Consider the following 22,193-nt stretch of genomic DNA (forward strand, 5'->3'; position numbering starts at 1 on the left):
TCAGGACATTTTCCACCTGCAGTGCCTGCGAAAGGCACACAGCATCACCAAGGACCACCACAGCCACCCAGCACGCAGACTGTTCTCCTTGTTACCGTCTGGCAGAAGATACAGTAGCAGAGCTGCAAGTAGCCTACCACCAGACTTCAGTTTTTACCATCAGGCTCATAAGCTATATTCCACATCACATATCTGCTTACCTGCTGTTTAGGCTACTGTTTACCTTAAATGCACTATCCACATGACTGCTGCTATTGGGCCACACACAATTCATTTTATGCATGTACATTGTGCTATATTTTTATGGGTTAGGTGATGAGAAAGTTATCTTGATTATTCCCCTGCTTCGTCCAACGACTGGGCAGTTGACATGGGGAATCAAAGGCAAGATCACGGGCCGGCACACGTTATTCAAAGCTCCCAATTTCTCCATTGCCCTATATAAATCAATACTGTCTCTATTTATCTCACTCCAATATCTCACATCCCAGTCTTATTCTTTTTCTCATGACATTTGTGCAATAGGGCCTACTGTGAAATAAACTTGCCTCTTCCTTTCACACACAATCCTCATTTCCGTAAATGTAACGTTATATTGTTATATTTTATTTAAATGTCCCATCTTATTTGAAATCGTATTGTCCTTTTATCTTATTGTCATTTAATCCACCCTGTGTTAACTAGCTACGCATGACGAATAAAGCTTGAACGAATGTAAGGCTGCATACTGGTAGCTACATAGGCTATAGAACGTGTTGGTAAAAACCTTAAAGGAAAAACCACTAAAGGAAGTATTTGTAAATGTGACTACTGGCACAGGTAAATCCAATGATAAACGATGGGTGCTGGCAGTGCCCATGTTCACTCCTCTCTCAAAGCGAGTGGTGTCAAGCTATCTACAAACAAAAAGTGTTTCCGGTATCATATTTCAAAATAAACCACCAGTGACAAGCATGTTAAGGTGTTCAACAGTGAACTAAACAATTAATAAAATTAGACATATTATCAGTAATATACAGTGAACTGATGATATTTTATCATGACTGTACGCGCGTGCACGCATCAATGATTTATTTTTCGCCACTATAACACAATCATGCTTTTATTTTGAAGGCAAAACGGTATCTCTTCCGATCTTTTCAGGCATCTTTTGTCTGCCCTCGTGAAGTTGTGTGGAGCAAAGTTGGTGTGAGATATCACTGTTCACTTCGTTATTTGTGCGGCTTCGTGTGCTCTGAAATGCTGAACTAGCCGGGGCAGAGGTCAGGAGACACAGGACGGCAGCGCTACGTAAGAAGAAGCAGCACGAAGTCCTCTTGAACGTTTTAGATGACCGAGAGTGCTCAGTGATTACCGGCTACCCCAAGTCATGGTGGGATTTTTCACGGCATGAGAGCCACCAGGGGCTGCGCGCACTGGGGATATCCAGGTCGCCGGTAGTGCGCACCCACTGGGAGCAGCGGTGGGTGGCAGACGGACGGACTCGCGGTAGGGTCGGTCCCCTCCTGATGACAAAGCGGGTGACCCGACCGATGAATTACTCGGCAGGAGCTTTCGCCCGAGAGCCAAGATGATCGCGGCGTTTTTTCCCTTGAAGAAGCTGAGACGCAATAGCAAATATCTTCTGTTCGCGGCGATTCTGCTGGTCGGAGTTGTGGCCGTCTATCATGAGATGGTTGCTGCAAAAGCATGGAGCAGTGATACCAGTAAGTATGTGGTTGCCAGTCTGGACACTGGTACACACGGTTATGCATCATTTAGTTAGACTGTGTGCTTAGATCTAATAAACAACCTGTAACTGATAGCCTACAACAGCCTAATGGAAAGTGAGCAAGTAAAAAGCATGATATAATGCAGAAGGATTAGGCTGCATCACATTTTAAGCGTCACGCAACTATAGGTAAAACTTGTGCAACATCCAAATAATTTGTGTAACAATAACGTCCTTGTGTTACTTAAGATGTTCACTTATTGAGACGACTTTGTTTTCACTCATTTCCTTGGCTTATTTTTTGAAGCTGTACTTTTATAGTGGTGTTGTGGACTGCATTTACAAAGCTGTTTTCTGATATGTGTCCACTTCATTTCTAATGAGCACCAACTTTAAAAAATATCCTACAAAAATGCAGGTAATTTCCACACAACAAAATGCAGCTTCATAAATGATCACAGATGCTGTGTGGTGTTGCCAAGCCAATTTTTCATGATCTGGACAATAAAGTTGTTAATATTTAAAATTACACAACAGTACTAGCCTATTTATTGCAGGAATGTTGTGTTGGATTACAATTTAATTATTTTTTCACTGATTGTATGTTGAATTCCATGAAGTAGAATATTTTTAGATAACTGTCAATGTAATATGAAGTACCACAGATATTCTGTTTAAATCTCTGTGTGAGCATTATCAGCAATATATTTCCGTCTTTACATCTTACTTTTACTTTCCATGAATCATGCTGAATGCATTTGCACTGGAAACTTGAGCCTACAGCAGGTGAGACAACAGGTCGATTTAAAGAGACGGATCAGTCTGTGTGTTTGAAAAAGAGTGTGGGGGGGGGGGGGGGGGGGGAGGTCAGATTGTAGGTTTACACTCAGAAGGAAGCCTCATCTCACACTGGGTAATCAAACTTCCTGCCCTTTGCGTTATTTACACCTCAGCATACCTACCTTCTGTTGCATTGCACTCACACCCAAGTATAACATCAGGGTGTCACCACCCTGGCATGGATGGAGATGAAAACAGTGAATATAGTCAGGTTGGTGTCTGGCTATGAGAGAGAAGTAACAACACATGAAACATACACTTTGAACAAAGCCTGACGTGTAAACGCATGCCTAAAGAGACCTACATTACAGTGCTTGTCTATCTACACATTCCTGGGCTGTAGCCCCCTCAACACAGTGGGACTTCTGTCAAGGGAAGAACCCCATATAGCCTTCAAACAGAGCTGAAAGAGCAATGTGAAGATGTAAATGTGTAATAGAAGTATGACAGATTGGACACGTAAGAATATGCTGTCAGCATGTTCCAAGTGTTTGTGGTGACAAATGTGTCAAGAAAGTGCAAGTGTTTGTATGTCAAGTGTGAAAGCTAGTTTGATTACACATAGTCAATAAGGTGACATAAGCTTATTTTTAATGATATTATTTTAAAAGGATAACATGCAGTGTTGCTTCAGTTTTAAACTGCCTCGATTGAAATTCCCTTCACTTTTGTAGAACAACCAATAGGAACGCCCTCTTTCTGAAATGACCTGTGATTGGCCCAAGTCTCTGGTCACGGGCTAGATTTTCTAAAACATGGAAACCAAGAGGAGGTGCAGAAGTCTAGTTTTCTCTCAGACCACTTGAATTACAATATGCTGAAAGTTTTCTTTTATGGAATTTTTGCCCAGTGGCACCAAAACTGTTCATAAGTGCATCATCCTTTCATCATCTTTTCACTTTCACCACTGGTCTAAACACTTTAGCTCATTGTTCTACTGTACCTTGTGCACACACACCAGTATCCTACAATCAGCCTGTGTGAACCTTTTATATAACTATGAGACACAAAACTCAAAAGGAGCATAAAAGGGAGTGAAAGTAAATACATCGGTTCGTCATAAAACTACAGTATAAAACAGAACAAAATTCCTAGTCTTTAGTCCGTTCTCTTGGGCTCAGTGAGTCCAGTTGTTGCAGTTTTCTCCTGTGCCGCAGAGCAGAAACATGTTCATCACCTACAAACTGCAAAGAAGAAATTGAAAGATTAAGACTGTCGCTACAGGTTACCACAGGAGTGCTGTTAGGCTCGGCTCTGCAGATGGGCCTTTAAGGGACGGCTTGTTTTTCCCACATGTAGGCCACACAGGCACTTAAGAACATAGATAACGTAGTAAGAGCTGCAGTTAATAAATGTCCCGTTGGGGAAATGGCTGCCTGTTTGGGCAGGTGATATTTTGTTGTGGTGATCCCTTCTACTGGGCACTTCTCCCACATTTTTTAATAATCCTTTGTTATAGAATAAACCATAGTAGTTGAGTTAATATTAATAAGTACTTTACACCAGACTGTCTCTAATGCTTACTGTGAAAAACCTTTGGCATTACACTGTCTGCAGTATGCTACTTTCCCTGAAATCTACAAAAAATTACAACAGTGTTTGTCTAAAATCCTTCTAACTCTTAACAAGTTGTCCAGTAGAAATATCTATGTGACTACTTCAGGAGATTAGCTGTGCCAAAATAGACAGAATAAACCAAAATGTCACATTAATACAATAGCCACAGGAAAAACCTTCAGTCTCTTCATTGTTTAGAATGGCATTTTTTCCCCCTTTTTGAAGGCTGAAAGCCTGTAAAGCCCTGCAGCAATTTTCTTTGTATCAACTGAAACATTTCAGCTTTGAATTTCACCAGACAAAGCACTGACTGTCATTTTGAAATGATTGAATTTGATGACAGAATAAGAAAACAATTGAATTAAACAAATGTAGTGGTGAATATTGTGACAAAAATTCAACAACAGAAGAAGAACGGAAGGTAGGAAAACTGGATGAGTGCAGATGAAGATACAAATATTCCTCTCTTGCTTTTCTTAACCACCACTCTAGAATTACGTGTGTTGCCAAAATTGGCCCACATGTCTCAAGGGTGTGTGTTTGGAGATCTCCACCCTGGTGATAATGACAGATGCAGAGTCCACAGGGACTGTAATCCCAATTCACTCGCTGACACCACAAGCTCATAAAAAAAAAAAATACACTCCTCCTTTAAAATACACACTGACACTACCCTATAATTTGAAAGATGACGGAAGAGGTTAGAAGGAATAAAATGTCTGCATCTGCTCTGCCAGAGTGCCAGAGACGTTTGCCAACACACGAGCGCCATAGCATTGAAGGCTTGAGTAAGATAAGTTACATTCAGTGGTCATCAGCATTGAATTGGAACAGGTAGTGGGTTGGACTCCGTTGGGACACTGGGCTCCATTGTTCATGCAACACACGCCCACAAGAAATTGATAAAAAAGCATGTATAAGAAAAACTGGAACTCTGGTAACACCTGAAGTACATGACCTGTTATCAAGTGGTTGAGCCACATGCTATTACTGTATTAGAATACATTTGAATTGCCAGGACTGGATTTACAACCTGTTCCAACTCCTTGACAATCCCAGATTTATTTTCATGTTACTCTTGTGTGTGGTGATTGCAATGCAACAGAAGGTAGGTAAGCTGAGGTGTAAATAACGCAAAGGGCAGGAAGTTTGATTACCCAGTGTGAGATGGGACGTCCTTCTGAGTGTAAACCTACAATCTGACCTCCCCACACACACACACACACACACTCTTTTTCAAACACACACACTGATCCGTCTCTTTAAATCGACCTTGTGACAGTGTTGCCACATCTGTGCACAGTCGAGGCATATTTGCCTGTCAGCTGATTTGTTTTCACCTACTTCCTCAGGTATGAATCCTGACGCTGACAGTAGCAGCTGGAGGAGGGCCATGTTTGACGAAAGGGTAAGGATGCTACATGGAAAAATAAGTGGTAATAGAAAATATGGTGGTACAAGGGTGTGTGTGGTTGTGCAGGTAGGGGCGGAGAAAACCATGATAAGACTTTGTGTTTTCCAGGTCAGAAGGGACAATCAACCAAACCCAGTGGAGGATTCAGTTGCTTGGAGGTCCAGCTTCACTCCACAAACCTGGAAAGCAGAGGTGTGTTTGTGTGTGTTCACAGTGCCCATATGCCTAAACACTCTGTCACACCTTTTGAACTTTGAATAACCTGCCCAGGCCTGCCCAGGCCTGTCCAATTCCCTCCCACCTCTGTTCATTTTCCTGTGTGTACAGTATGCAGTTTCCTGCAGCAGAGTCTGCTTCTGCAGCTTCTCCATTGCTCTGTCATCATGTTTCCACTATATTAAGCAGCGCTGTGCTTTGGCCAGTTGCAAGTTTCATGTTTGGGGAAAGCTCTTGCTGTGTCTGGCTCTACTATAAATGTTTTTTCACTTTCATTTCCAGAAAAGTTGTTCTGCCATTATTGATTCATCTGCTGAAAAGTTTCTCAATTAATTTATCAATTTGTTTGGGCTATAAAAAGTAAAAACCTAGTGGAAATACCGTCACAGTTTTTCAAAGTCTTCAAATTTCCAAATCCAAACCTAACGATATTCAGTTTAAAAAGAAAAGCTCAAATTCCTCACAGTTGTGAAGCTGTAACCAGGGGGTACAACAATAACCGTTTAAAAGACCATTAAATGTCACAACTTTAACCTTCAACTTTAACTGCTGTTTGGAAGGGAAGGTAAGAGAAAAGGGTGCAACCTAGCCATGGTTGAATTTATTTATTTTTAGTCAAGTGGCCTCTGATCACAGACATGAAAACAGAGGGAAAGAGGTTTGTTGAATGATTGCAGCACTGAGCCTGTGAAGTGCCTTTGAGTCATTATTTTACAGCCTGGGTCTCGCTAACCTTTAACTAACTGTGCTGATGACAGCAGAGCATTTAGCTTGACCACTAATGAAATTTGATGAACTATTGGACTGGTAATACCGAGGCTTTGGCTCTTACAGTACCTGCATTATTCTGCCCCTGTGCTGCAATCGGTACACACAGATCTGATAACATGGCTCTGTGACAGATGTCACAGAGGTGTATGTTTACAGGACATCTGGGCCTCTGCTGACACTTGACTGCTTCTTCTTTTACGTGCGTGTGTTTCCTGCAGACCTTCATCGAAGCGATTGGAGGCGGGGGAAAAGCAATTTCACAGCTATTTCCATAGTCGAACAATTCCTGTGATCCACCCCTTTACCTCTGTATACATATATCTTACTTAAAAGATCAACTTACCCAAATAACAAATGAAACATAATTACTCAATTAAAGGCAGTGATGGGAATAATGGCGTTATGAATAATGGCGTTACTAACGGCGTTACGTTTTTTCAGTAACGAGTAATCTAACTGATTACTCTTCCCATCTTAATAACGCCGTTACCGTTACTGCCAAAAAATGCGGCGCGTTACTATATTTGAAGCAGTTTTTTTCATCAGACCAACTAGATCTCTGAGTCTGAGCTGAGAGGCAAATACTTTTTTTTACTGTTCTTCCTTGGTTAGTGGGCGGTGCACGACACAAGCGCATACATGCTGACGATTGGCTGAGGTTGAGTAAAATGTCATGGTAAGCCATTCAGAGGTAGAGTTGGGTGGGTGTTCGAAAGCACGCATAGTCAGACACACAAGAACAACACAAGCGAGTCAGTCAACGAGAGAGAGACAGGTATGGCGTTATGAAATCAAGGAGAGGGTTAACTTTTCCTGCTACAGATTTTCCACCGTGGTCAGAAAGAACAGGGGAGACACATTGTTTCTCTTACTAAGACTCTAGAGTCGGTACTCGCTCCAAAGCTAATCGCCGTCACTCTCTCACTTCTCCCTCGCTCTGTAACCTACTCCCCACACACACACACACACACACACACACACACACACACACACACACACACACACACACACCGGCTCGACGCACACACCAGCGCACAAATATAAACATCAGGCCACTTACGTTATTTGCACTACAAAGAGTGTATATATTTGTTTATTTTTTTTGGTATAGTTCTTAACAAGCATAATTAAATTTTGCCCAGTTGTGGGCTGTTGAGGTGTTGTGTTATTTGTATCGATCCACTATATAAACATACATGGCATTTGATTGGAGGCTAGTCTCCCTTTGTCCCATGGCAACATTAAAATAGTTTAGTTTTGTGTACATTGTTTCTGTTAATAATGTATTGTATTAAGGTTCCATTTCATTATAATATTCAGATTTATCAGAAATAATTGAACATGCACATGTATTTTAAGTTCCATTAAAGAGGGGTAGGTGGAGGTGGGGTCACATTTGAGCATTTAAAAATGTACTTGAAAGTAATGCAATAGTTACTTTCTGAAGTAACTAGTTACTTTCATAAAAAAAAAAAAAGTAACTTGCCCAACACTGATTAAAGGAGACATGAAAAACTCCCTTTTTCAGTGCTTGTGCACATACATTTGGGTATCTGGAGTGCCTTCCAACCCACAAACTGTGAAATAAGACAACCCAGTAAGTTTTTTGTTTTTTGTCTGATGCCTAGATCAGAAAACATGGGATTCATCAAGCCATTCAGATTTGGTTCCCTTTCCTATGTCACATGCAGGCTCATTAGAATATACTGCCCCCCATCTGAGTATCTCCACCCAGGGCTTGAGAACTATCTTTGCAAAGGTGCGGCATATTTTTCTCGCAAATCAATCAGAGCAGAGTGAGGTTTTTTGGGAGGGGGCCTTAAAGAGACAGACGCTAAAACGGAGCGTTTCAGACAGAAGGTGAATACAGGTATATTCTGACAGACAATATGAGAAAAAATTTTTTGTTTTTTGAACATTAAAACATGATCTAGTAAAAACCCAAAATACAAGTATGAACCTAACAATGAGCATGACATGTCTCATATCTTGTATTTCCTTTAACCTCTAGTGGTTTCCAGCTTTGCAAATAGTTTTGGTTTCGTCATTTGCAGAGATTGTGAGATATTTGAGGTTTTTGTCACCACCCTAATTCAAACAAACTGAAAAATGACATTAATAAAATTCTATCACAATCAAATCTGTGGATTATTCCAGAATAATGGATTTCTGTGAAGTGAATTGTAACTTTATGCTTTGAGCACCACGAACGAAATTCCATTCACCTCCATAGAATTGGGGTAAGGCCAGAATTCTTGGAGCCGGGTATTTTAAAACCTGAGCAAATAAATAAAACCAAAACTAGGTGCCTGGCTAGATACCACTAGAGGTAATGTTTTGTAATTTTGGTGAACCGACTCTTTAAATAAGACTTGTCTGTACACAGGAAGTGGGGTGGATAGTTGGAATCGGGTGACAGTTGAAACCAGTAGTCCTGTCATTGTATTGTCAAGTGGTATTTAAGGAGGTCTGTATTTGTTGGTTTTAGGTTGCAAAGTACTGAGGCCAGATGGTTAATTGACCCACTGCTGACTGACTGCAGCAAAAACACCAGTGTGTTCCTAACATCGTCCTCACTCTCTCTTTACTTCCTGTAGTATAAGGGACAGGCCAATCTGCACGTCTTTGAGGACTGGTGTGGCAGTTCTACAGCTGACCTCTGCAAGAACCTGCACTACCCCTTGTATCCTCATGTGAGTCAAACCCTTATGTTCTCAGTTCACTCAGTTTCCATTAATCATGGTTAATTGATGGCTCTAGGAATGGTAATGTTGGTTGGTCCACCATTTCTTTTCCCATCAACTATTTGATGGATTACCATGAAATGTTGTGCAGGCATTCGTGGTGCAAAGACATCCCAGCACACACACTGACACAACCGCAGTCAAACACACACACACACACACACACACACACACACTCTGTTGTCACTCAGAGGTGCATTCTACATCCACGTGCTAGATCCTCATGTCCTTGGGCTCAAGCTGTAGTCTCACTTTGAGTAAACATTGTAACTGATTCTCGGTGTTTCCCTTTCCTCACTCTTTCAGTCCAGGACTACAGTGCAGAAGCTGGCCGTCTCTCCTCAGTGGACAAACTACGGGCTCAGGATATTTGGTTATCTACATCCATATACTGACGGTACAGCAAATACTTTTTACCTGTCTGTTACTGAGTGCACGCATGCAATACATCTCCCTCAATCGGTCTCTTTATCTCCTTGTCTCCTTTTTTCTGCTTGTCTCTCAGGAGAGTTTGTGTTTGCTTTGAGCTCTGATGACAACTCTGAATTGTGGCTCAGCACAGATGACTCTCCCCTTAATTTGCAGTTATTGGCATGGGTTGGAAAGGTTCGCACATCTGTCATCTTCTCAAGTTGCATGACCTTATACCTAATACTCTCTGTAATATTTGTTTGCATATGGGCTTTCTTTTTCTAGACTGGCACAGAATGGACAGCCCCGGGCGAGTTTGAGAAGTATGCTAGTCAGACCTCTAAACCAGTTTGGTGAGTTAACATCAACTGTCAACAATGTGGGTAGATATATAGTATATATACAGTATACTGGATGTTATTAGTAACATACAAATAAATAAATATTAAGGACCCTATCTTGTACCCGGCGCAGCGCAGAGCAAAGCCCAACGCAAGTGTCTTTGCTAGTTTAAGGCCGACGCAGTTGTCAATTTCCCATCCAGCGCCCATGTCGTTTAAATAGCAAATGCACCTGCGCCCATCTTTGCCCCCATGGGCGTGCTGGTCTTACAGGGAGGTGTGTTCAGGTGAATTCTGGGCGTTTTGCTATCTTGAGGCAGCGGGAAGTGACCGCGCCATTGACCAACAAAAACCTGGTCTAAAGTCAATTATTTTAACAGCGAATTAGTAAAATGCGCCTAGGCTCGTGCACAGTGCGTGCACACTATGCTTGTTACACACACACAGGGAAGCGCAGCAGCACACAAACATGCAAAAGATTACAAATAAAAGTATTGCAAATCTGTCATCATAATAGCAATGCGCCAAGGTACAAACGGGCCTGGCTTTTAAAGGTAATGGGAGATTACACTCTAATTATTGCATGTTACGCCCAAAACACACCTATGAATTAATGAAGACACTAAGTACAACCCTTTTGAACCATGCGCCAGGTGCACGGACCCTTTTTTCCGCCGTCAAACTAGCAAAAGTGGATTTGGACATGCCTAAATGCACCTGCGGCATGCGCTTCACGCCGTACGCTTAGATTGTTAAAATAGGGCCCTAAATCTTACTGAGTATAGTTCAGTAATCAACCCAGTTCTCAGATTGTCTCTTTGCCTGATGGAAAAATTTCTCCGTAACATCAATGCTACATCATGACTATGTGTGTGTGGTTTGATCAGATCTAACTGCCTGTGGCATCTGCCTCAGCAACATAAACAAAAAGAAAATTGACTGTTGAAATTCTGATCGGTGCACCATTATATGGGATGTCACCTTTGTCCTACACTTCAAACCCATGAACGGAGCGCATATAAAACAAAACAGACCAAAATCTCTCGGTCAAAATAACCTAAACTGTCCTAACTTTAGCAACAACAAAAATGATTCATACAAGGAACTACAAGTCAGGATATCACAACCTCTGCTGCACGATTATTGTCAATTATTTTTTTAATCTGTCTCTTGCAAGTGCACAACATAATTGCAGGAGTACCCTTTTAATCACATGAAACCAATGCATAAACATAGGCACGTCTAATCTAAGAACCCAAGCATGAGCATTTCTATGTAAAATGTATATGAGAGATAGTGTTGTTGATACGGTAACACTCATTTCTGTTATGACACAGTTGCTGGAAAAAGTTAGACTACCATTTCTAGCTATACAAATATGTGTGGGCTATGGTTTACTGTAACTGGGCAGGAAGTTTTGTTGGCTACAAGTTCACACGAACACGAGAAAATGTAAATATCAGCAATTATGATCAACGCTTAGTTTATGTACATGTCTGTTGGCCTAGTTTGTACTGATTAATTTGGATTTTAAAATGTGTGTTTGAATAGTTGTTGAAATGTTGTATGTTGCCAGTAGTTTCAGTTTCAATGAAATTAGTCAACATTTGCAGGAATATATTCAGATAAAAAAAACTGTATATTACCAACAATGAATCTAATAAAAAATAAATAATAATAATAATAATAATAATAATAACAACATATCTGCTTGATCAACCTCAAGAGGGGACCTTTTGAGGTTGATCAAGCATTGTTATTTTTTTTTAAATTAAGAACAAGGAGACTGATGCACAGATCTTTAGCTGACCGTGGGAGCTGCTGCAGCCTATACTGTATGTGGTCATGTCAATTTTATTTAAATAGCCTAATATCACAAATCAGATAAGGAAAAACTCCGCCAAAGAAAAACGTTTAACGGGGGAAAAATGGAAGAGCAGTGAAGCAAGCCAGGACCTAGACAGATCCTGTGCTTAAAGCCACATGGCTGATGTGATTATAATGTAGTACTGATGCACCTTTACTGTCTGACAGGTTGTCTGCTCAGAGGAGGTACTTTTTTGAAGTCATCCACAAGCAAAACGACAGAGGGACTGACCATGTGGAGGTGGCAGTAAGTAGTTGGACTCAGCCGTCATAGACAAGTCCCCTTCTGTATTCTTTGTCTCACTTCATTGGTTCCAACTCTCATGTCCGGTCTGTGCTTGTGTTCATGTGCAATGTGAGTAATAAAGTGGAAGAGACATGCAGTTCTTTGTGTTGGTTTTCACACAGTGGCAGCTCCTGGACCAAGGCTTGAGTTTCCGGGTTATTGAATCCAATCACATCTCCCTCTATGTTAGTAAGTACACAAAAAACCCCACATCGTTCCTGCTGCTTAAAAAATACATCACTCAGTGAATCTTTATTAGTATAGAGTTCAGGGTGAATCTCCATCACAGTGTTCCATAATCCAAAATGGTTTGCCGTTATTTTTCTGCAAAGATGCTCAAATATGCAAATCAAGTCAGTGGTTTTGTTGAACAATAAATACTGAGCACTGCATTACTAATGTCCTGTGGCTTTGTCCCACAGATGAGTCGGCTTTGTTAATGAGTGAAGTAGCCCACATACCACAGACGGCTGCAAGCCACCAGCACACCCCCACAAAACAGCAGAATGTCGCAGCAGACATGCTGAGAGAAGACCCACGAGACACTCTCTACCAAGGTGAGAGACATCTCTCTGTTGCCCTATTTCTTTGTAACACAGCAGATGAATGAGCTCATCCTCTGTTTCCTACCATCGTGTGCAAGTGTTGTGCAACTTATTTCCTTCTACTCAAAGCACATATAATCTTATCTCACATCTGTGTGTTGTGTTTGTTTGCAGTGCCTTTGATAAACGGCAAGTTCCTACAAGATGTCCTGCCTGACTGCTCGTACAAACCCAGCTACACAATAAAAGACTTTCCTCTCCTCCGCTACCAAGGACTGCAGTTTGTATGTATTTATGTAGTTTGTTTATTTCACTTAGATTTCTGCTGGTTGAGCTCCAGCCCACATTATTCTTCAGAGCTCATCATTCACACAAAACAGGCTCTGAATACAGTGTTGGGATAACACTGAGGAAGCAATTGTTCTTGTTTAGGTTGCTCCAGAGTGACAGAGGAAGCTTTTCCATCTTTCATGGACCTCTATTATTTTGTTTTTAAATGTGGGCCTATTGTCCTGAACAGTGTTCTAATCAGCAAGAATCTAAATTATGCCAGCATGCATAATGTCCTAGTTGGACCAATTTAAAGAGGATGAAGACATTCTGCACCAATTATTAAAAAAAATCTACAATCTACAATCTCAAGCTCATTATTTGTAACTTTGTGCTGACTTCCTGAAGTGTTGGTTTCCCAGCAACGTCCTAGTGACAACAAAACTCCAGGATGTCTGCACATAACCTACCCTAAGACGACATGTTGTTTTTTACACATAGTTTTTTTGTGCGGATTAAAAAAAGTACAATAGTACTAAAAAAGTTATAAGGTGTTAATTAGTGACCTTTAGAAGATAGTTAGAAGATTTTTCTACCTTTGGACACCACTAGGCTAGCTGTTTGTACCTGTTAAGCTAAGGTAGTAGGCTGTAAATTATTTTAATATCCATCATACTTTACATCAATTCTGAAATCTGGTATGCATCCAAATAAAAACATGCATGATGTTCTCTTTTCATCTCCGCTCTGCACACACCTGTTGAATCCCTGTGCACGGGGGTCGGATATTGTACAAGGTCTCACGATTCATCAGCAAGTTCTTGTAGCTTTACCAGCGTTTCATTTCATCTCCCCAGGTCCACATGTCCTACATCCACCCCAATGACTACACCCGACTTACACACATGGAGACAGAGAGCAGCTGCTTCTACCCCGAAAGCCCCTACTACATGAAGATGTAAGACACCAGGGATAAACATGACAAATAAATTATAGGTCCATATGTCCTAACACTTTGTGACATTCTCTACTAAATGAAATTGCATACAGAAGGCCACACTAGAATTAGAAGTATGTTTACAGTACTATCATCAGAGGGAGCTGTACCCTTCAATCTACTGAGAATCTTTTCACAGCGGAAGATGAAACTGATTTGTGCTATTAATGTAACATCAGGCTAATTAACTTCTTCTAAATCTTTGCATAATTGTGCGTTTTCTCCTCTTGTCTTCAGGTTCGGTTTCTCTAGATACATGAGATTAGACCGTCCTGATATGCAGGGAATAGGAAACACAGGACGAGGTATTTTGTGCTTTGCTTTTCTTTAAAAATAAATTAAGTTACTTATGTAGTCATTCCATAACACTCTCCTTTTCTGTTAGATTTTGGTTTCGAGAGGAGGAAATCAGTGCTCCATGAGGAGGATGAGTTTGACAATGAAGCCTATCAAAGAGAAAAGGAAGCCAGGCCGGACCAGGTGGATAACGCCCTTTTCCCAGACTATGGTGATGATTATGATGATTATGCTCAGAGACGCAGGCGCAAACTCTTCTCCTTAGTCATGCAAGAAACTAACAACACGCTGAAGAACACCTCTGACACAAGACTGCACATAAATGAGTTGCAGCCTCACACAGATGAGTTGCAGAGGAGGCAAGGGAAAGACAGTGGGCCACAGAAACCAGCTGAGCCTCCGCAGTCAACGCAAGTCTCAAAACATCACCCGCCCCTGCAACAAAACCAGACAGAGATGAAGCTAGAGGGTCGGGTTAAAAAAGCAGAACAGATAAAACCAAAAGGAAAGTTAAGACCAGCAAAGAGACAAAAGCCCAAATCAGTAGAGGCTGCTGTGAGACCAGTGGACAGAGAGCAGCTCAAAGCAAAGGAACGACCAGCAGTCCTGTCAGAGCAGCTCAATTCTAAACAGCATTATATCCAGAGGTCCCGTGGAATTAACCATACCCAAATCCAGAGACTCAAAGACTCAACGCTTCAACCTCTAGAGAGGAATGCTGCTCTTCCTGAAAAACCCACAGTTGCCAAGCAGCAGCAGTTTGTAATTGGAGAGCTCCAGCCAGCCACCACCAAGCGTTTTGCCACTCCCAAGAGAGACATGAGCCGCCAAGTAGGGAGGCTAAATCAGAGGGACCCAGGTACCAGAAAACGCCTCAGGAATGAGGAGATAGGGATGAAAATGCCTCTACGTGATCTAGGAAATAGCATCCACAGAGAAAAGTTGAGTGCTAAGGGCAAAATGGACAAAAAGCAGTCGGCTATGAAAGAAGTGGAGGACCAAGCGAGGGTAGAAGACAAGGATCATTACAGGCGGGAGGGTGCAAGAGACTCTCTGTGGGGACCAGGAGTTGACTTTGAAGGTGCAGATGACGAGGACCTTACCCCTGCGCCGGTGTTTGACACTGAGGTTAACTGGAGCCAGACCTTCCAGGTCAGCCACCTGGACTTTCAAGCACGTCGATCAGATTGGATCGATCTGCGCTGCAACATCTCAGGCAACCTGCTTCTCCACTCCAGTGACGCTCTGCCCATGGTCAATGCTTTTATGGACCAGCTCAATGAAAAGCACCACGGGTAAGTACTGTATTTGTATATGCATCCGTGACTTATCACCTGAATCATGAAATGCATTTATGGCAGGAATCAGCCTAATTTTAAGTTTTTTTTTCATATCTAAAATGGGTAAAAAGTAAAATTCAATTCAATTCAATTTTATTTATAGTATCAAATCATAACAAGAGATATCTCGAGACACTTTACAGATAGAGTAGGTCTAGACCAAACTCTGTACTTTACGAAGCCCCAACTATTACAGTGGTTGCCTCAAGAGCAAGCATTAGCAGTAGCTATTGCGACAGTGGCAAGGAAAAACTCCCTTTTTTTGTTAGGAAGAAACCTCGGACAGACCCAGACTCTTGGTAGGCGGTGTCTGACGGCACCAGTTGGGGGAGTGGTGAATGGTGGCAATAATAGTCATAATAAAGATAGTGAAGCAGTGATCACAATGGTAGTCCTAGTAGTTCATGTCATAGTAGGGCACAGCAGGGCGTTACGGGGTGTAGTGTGGCACAGCAGCCTGGGTGGACGCGGTTGGACGCGGCAGGACGCAGTCGGACACTGCGGGGAAACGCAGAGCGTAGCAGGGTGTAGTAAGTCCATAGCGTCAGCTGCACCCAGGACCCCGGTGTAGGTGCCACCCAATTCCAAGGCGATGTTCTGGGTGAAGAAGAAGCAAAGGGACTCCGGGGAGAAAACTCCCCAGAGCTAGGTTAGTAACAGGCATTTCTGGGACTAAGATGCACACAAAAGGAGACAAGTGAAAAGAGAGAAGAGGGAGCGGCTCATTGTGTCCTTGGAAGGAGCTTCCCACAGCAGTCTAGAGTTATAATAGCATAACTAAGAGAGGCAGGCTAAAACATAATTCTCTGGTTATCCTCTGCAAGATTTATGTCTGCGAGTTGTGAGCTGTCCTTCTCAAATTGATAAATTTGAATCATTTTACTGACCGAAGAGGTCTAGAAAAGACACAAAGTTTAGTGAGAAGCCTTAGAAAATAAACATATTACATGTTTTTCCCTAACTCCTTTCCTGTTTATCATCTTGCAAAGGCTTAAATTTATTTGGAACTGCTTGGCGGGGCCCAACCCATAGGTTGGAAACCTCTGACCTAACTGAAAAATGAATGCCGGCATGTCAGCCATGAACGTTTGGCACTAGTTATTGATTGAGTATGTCACATCTTGGAATCAATAACACTTCCAATATAATTTATTAGCAAGTAGGCTACAATCATGTGCATAGATTGCATAATTGTTTTGAAGCACATTTCACTGTGTTTTTTGATTTTCTCTGTCCTGCAGGCAGTTTACATTGTCCCGTGTGGTTAATGTGGTGAAGCGCATGGACGGGGTCCAGGGCAGCCGCTACCTTCTGGAGCTGGAGCTGAAAGATGTGAACGGCCAGCTGCTGCGCCTGTCATACTACATCTACACTCTGATTCGCCACAGCAGGCAACGCAGCAAGGACTTCAATTTCCAACGGCCGAAACCTCAGCTGGTGCTGTGTAACCCGGTGGGATTCCGCTGGAATCCTGTTGCCACTGTCCACTTCATAGTACCGGGTACATCCACCTTTAACCATTCTCATCACAGCCATTACATTCACCAACTCCTCTGGTTCTTTTGGCCTATGCTGGGCTTCTTTTTGTGTGTTGGATTATTGCTATTCACAAAAACATTCATCATCAATGTAATAAGGTGTTAAAGTTCAGACGCATAACATTTCACCATACTTGATGACAGACGACATTAATATGTCAGCATTTACTTCTTCAACTCTCCTGTAGAAGGTGTAATATTGACATTAATAGGCATGTCTCAACCACAGTCCTTGTCAGTATTTCATCATTAATCAAAGAAAGAAAGGCCTCCGATATGTGTTTTTTGTCCCATTATGTAACCATCTGTGTCAGATTCAGAGCTGTATAAAGACTGAGATCTCAGTGGACTTTTTGAAAAACACTTTTTGGGAAGGATCCAAATCAGCCAGTCCCTGAATTTTTTTAGGAACAAGTAAACTCCTGGGACAAGATCTTAAAAGTGAAATGTCAAAAGGAAGTTTTTTGTGTTTTGTGTGTTTTTGTTGTGTGTCTGCACACTGATTTACCCCAAAAAAGACTGAGTAGAGACTTTCTACATTATGTCTTCATCAGATGTAATATTGGACAATAGTTGATTAAACTGTAATGTGGAAATGTCATAGTTCTACTTAGTAAATCCTTTTTTTTGGAGCATCCATTGGAGCATCCATTCAGTGTGACAGTGCATTTTTCTTGATGTTTTTTCCCCTTTTGTCTATTTATGCATTACCTTAATAACTGATCATTTGTCTGCACAATTCTCAGTGAAAAACCAGGCTCGGTGGGTGCAGCAGCTGATTGTAGACATGGAACAACTGTTCAGAAAAACAGGAGACGCCAACTTCAATCTCATCATCGCTGACTTCAACAGCACTGACATGGATGTGAGGAAGGCTCTACAGAAATCTTCACTCCCCAGGTGTGTGTGTGTGTGCGTGTGCGTGTTTCACTTTTATACTGAATCTGAACTTATTAAAGCTCATCAGACAGGATATGTATGTACTATAATTATGCCTGTGAAATTTATCAGGTACCAGTATGTAAAGCTAAGCGGGAACTTTGAGCGCTCTGCCGGTCTGCAAGCAGGTATCGACCTTATAAATGTGAGTATTGCTACATCACTTGGCAATAAAGCTTTAAGATGAAGTGACAGATGTGTGAAAAGACAGTAATAATATCGTACATCTCTTTTATACATTTCCCTCCTCATTCTCCCTCAGGATGACCACAGCATTGTGTTTCTTTGTGATCTCCACATCCACTTCCCTCCCTCTATCATCGATTCAATCAGGAAGCACTGCGTGGAGGGATACATGGCCTTTGCTCCAATAGTCCTGAGGTTGGACTGCGGGGCTACGCCATTAGATGCCAGAGGTAGGCGCAGATACACCCATCTTTAGTTCTATTTTAATGTGACCATAGTTCCTTCCTTTTGAAGGTTGTTACAATCATCCCCCTACAATCAGCTCCCCTTCTTTTTTCTTTGTGTTACTACTGACCCGTCTTAGGAAGCTCACTCTTCCACTGCTTCTTTGTCAATTCGGAGATTCAGTCGTTAGAAAAGCAAGATATGTGACCCCAGTGATAGGGGGGAATCTAGTTAGAAACCTTCAAGCTCATGTCTTCATTCTTGCATTGACATGTTGGATTAACAGTTTATTGCCTACAGCCACACACACTCAGATTTTGCAGGTTGTAACAAATGGCAGGTGTAGATTTATAAAAAGTAATGCTTTTCTGACATTGATATGATATGGTATTAAAACAAAGGCATTGGTCATGGTAAGCCACTAAAATGTAAGCACTTTTTGCATTTTCAGGAGAAGTGTGGATGTAAGCGACATTACATTTTAATGAAAATGTGGCCATACCATCGGTGTTACAGGTTACTGGGAGGTCAATGGCTTTGGCCTGCTGGGGATCTACAAGTCCGATCTGGACGCAGTGGGAGGAATGAACACCAGGGAATTCACGGACCGCTGGGGAGGAGAAGACTGGGAGCTCCTCGACAGGTTTGTCCTCCCTTTCAGAATGTTACTTAATGGATAGACTTGTTTGTTACTCAGGTTTGTTTTGTCTATTTCCTCCATTTGCAATTTCTGTTTTCATTACATTTTATTAAAAAAATTTTTAAAAACATTTTAAAGTAGCTGTTGCTCATTATGTTGCTGTTACTGACATGTGATAATGGTCTCTCCACTTGCACGGACCGGGTGTAACAAGTTCATGCATGTTCCTGATTGTTTAAAATAACTCTGGGAAGTGTGGGTAAACACTGACTGTAGCAGATGGCGACATTACAAAATAAGCTCTGGAAGGCATTGAACATGACAGACAGATGATGCTTAACAGTGTGAGAGTATACTTGGGTTGTTTTTTATTTCGCTAAAGCAGTGGATTCTGGAGTGGGTACCTTAATGATAACGAATGATGCAGCAAGATTTATTAGCCTACCTTTTCTTTTACAGTACATTTAGGTGACTGCCCATTTTTCACAATGTGTCCCTACATTTACTCAACTTTTACATCACCTGCATTTTTATAGTGCACTTTCAATTATTTCAAAACCAGAAATTAAGTAGAAACAAGCTGTTAAATATGCTGTTACTCTGTTACAGGACAAAAGAGATACATTTAACAAAGCAGCTTATTTTGTAATTGATTAGTTCTGATTGAGAGTAGGATTAATGTTTCATTTAGTATTGATATTTGTGACCACAACAAAATGAAATGTAAGTAAACAAACTCTCCTCTGCTCTCTGTTCCAGGATTCTCCAGGCAGGACTGGAAGTGGAGAGGATCTACTTGAGGAACTTCTTCCACCACTATCACTCCAAACGTGGGATGTGGAACCGGCAGGTGAAGCCCAGCCACAGTTGACCTTGTCACCTGCCCGCTGCAACATGACCACGGTTGCCACGGTCACAACCACGGCAACCAGAGCACTTTAAGGTCCGGGCCTGATTCCTGCTACATAACCGTAATACCTGCTGACTGACAGAGGCTGTAACATAGGATTGGATACTGTCCTCATTCACGTCAGCTCTGAAGAAAAAAAAGTGGCAGCAGTGACGATCGTTGCTAAGGAGATACTACTGATATGCTCAGAGTTTATTTCACTGGATGTACTGTTGACTACTGTGAGGGTACTGGTCGATGAGTGTCATTGACAAATGATATTCCAAACAAAGATACAGCTGTGCACCATGTCACTGATGATCTGCACTACTGGCTGCAAGGACCTGACCTGATCCAAAGACAAAACATACATTTATTGACGCACTCCAATGATGTATATACACAAAATTGTTTGTTTTGTTTGTGACAATATACAATATGTGTTTCACTGCAGATTGTGTACGTAAAACACAGCCTTATTTGTAAGTTATGAAAAACTTTATTTTATTTTATCAATGTTTGTAGGATTTTTTTTTTCATTTGAGTTCAATGTAATTTCTAGAGATGATGAAATTTCAGAAAATGTACCTCAGTTGAGTGCCCTTCCCTATTTGTTGTATTAAATATTAAATGTGCCTTCTGTTGTGACGGTTATTCAGGTGCTGGGGCCACATAGTGCAGGAAAAACTGGAAAGATAATTATATATTAAAACGATTTTCTTGATTGTATCATTTAGTTTTGTCAGAGAAGGACAGTCATGGACATCTATGTTTGTGTTTTGCATTACAGATAGTTTGGCATATGAATTAATAATCAAATATCAAAAAACTGAAACAACACATTATTGTGAGAATTTCTGCCTATTCTGACACTGTCTCTTACCAAAGATAATAGTTGAAAGTTGAGAAGAATTGCCTCTACATTATTCCTGTATAGAAATGTTGAAAAAACAGGGTTTGTTTTTGTCATGACAAGCTATTGAAAATGTATGTGTAAATGTATGCTACAGTATAGCATTAAGGGCCATTTTAGTCAAGAATGTCCGGGCAGACAGCTCTCATTTTTATTGTTCTACCTGCTGAATTGAATAGGTTTTCCAGAAGAATAATTGTTATGATAAATCTCAAAACCTGTTTTGGACTCAGTCTATGAAGCTTCCCATTCTAACAGTGGGATACAGATAGGAAACGCAGTGGTTGGAGAATTATCTTGTGTATTTATCATAGTGTTATTTTATTTTTTATTTTTAATATCATATTGTTTTATTGTTATTTAAGACTAGACAAATGGCAGCTTTTTCTTCTGATTGTTCACATTCCGGTTTAAAGTGGCCATATTATTCTCATTTTCAGGTTCATAATTGTAATTTGAGATTGTATCAGAATTTTTTAATTTTTTTAATTTACATGATTTAATTTTCAAAAAACACCATATTTTTGTTGTACTGCACATTTCTGCAGATCCTCTTTTCACCCTGTGTCAGGTCTCTGTTTTAGCTACAGAGTGAGACCTTGCAACTTCTGTAAGATCTTTGTTGTCTGTAGCACATGCCCAGTAGCTAGGTAAGGATTACATCAGCTAGCTAGGTGTTTGTGCAACTTCGGCCTGTACAAGGCAGGATTAGAAGGGAGCCTTCTTCTAAATGAGGGCACACTTCCAACTTTGTGTGGAATACCTGCAGAACAGGGACATGTAAGTAGTTCTATACAATTTATTTTGTAGATTAGGGTGAATTCGTGTGTGTTGTAGCAGTGTTTTGCCATTGAGAACGAGCTAGCATGCTAACGGTTAGCCCCCTAGGCCCTTCGTTTTGGCTAGTGACGTAGAAAGCCGTGCACATTTTGAACAGCTCACCCAGAGACTGAAGGCAGGACACATTCAGAAACCGTATCTCACTCAAAACAGCATGGATGGATTTTTTTTTCAAAGTTTGTATGCGAATGAAAGCACCAGAGACACAAAATAACACCCCAAATCCCAGAAAAGTGATTTTTTTCATAATATGGGCACTTTAACAAAGTTGTGCATTTCTTAGCCTTTTGAAATTAATACATGTTGAATTGTTTCACTTGTCATTCAGGGCACTATAAACCCAACACAATTCTGGTCTCCTGGTGGTTTTGATTTGTAACACTGCCAAGAAATGTGTGATATTGCCCTCCCCCATTT

General features: G+C 41.2%; 1 protein-coding gene across 3 annotated transcripts; it reads left to right on the forward strand.

The window, feature by feature from the left end:
* The first annotated feature begins 1,153 nt into the window (after positions 1–1,153).
* b4galnt3b (beta-1,4-N-acetyl-galactosaminyl transferase 3b) lies at positions 1,154–20,659 on the forward strand. 3 transcript variants are annotated; one of them, XM_031293494.2, is made up of 20 exons: positions 1,154–1,706; positions 5,461–5,516; positions 5,631–5,714; positions 9,107–9,202; positions 9,560–9,650; positions 9,759–9,859; positions 9,950–10,017; positions 12,040–12,118; positions 12,280–12,346; positions 12,580–12,714; positions 12,877–12,986; positions 13,830–13,930; positions 14,207–14,274; positions 14,355–15,561; positions 16,848–17,107; positions 17,891–18,044; positions 18,156–18,228; positions 18,346–18,499; positions 19,011–19,137; positions 19,894–20,659. In XM_031293494.2, exons 1-20 carry the CDS (start codon positions 1,571–1,573, stop codon positions 20,003–20,005), a joined length of 3,279 nt encoding a protein of 1,092 aa, XP_031149354.1. In that variant the 5' UTR covers positions 1,154–1,570; the 3' UTR covers positions 20,006–20,659. The 3 variants fall into 3 exon arrangements, with proteins under 3 accessions (XP_031149354.1, XP_035858946.1, XP_035858947.1); XM_036003054.1 differs by lacking the exon at positions 1,154–1,706 and adding an exon at positions 2,106–2,497; XM_036003053.1 differs by lacking the exon at positions 5,631–5,714.
* The last annotated feature ends 1,534 nt before the right edge of the window (positions 20,660–22,193 follow it).

The sequence above is a fragment of the Sander lucioperca genome, chromosome 7 (genome assembly GCF_008315115.2).
Source record: "Sander lucioperca isolate FBNREF2018 chromosome 7, SLUC_FBN_1.2, whole genome shotgun sequence".
Lineage (NCBI taxonomy): Eukaryota > Metazoa > Chordata > Actinopteri > Perciformes > Percidae > Sander > Sander lucioperca.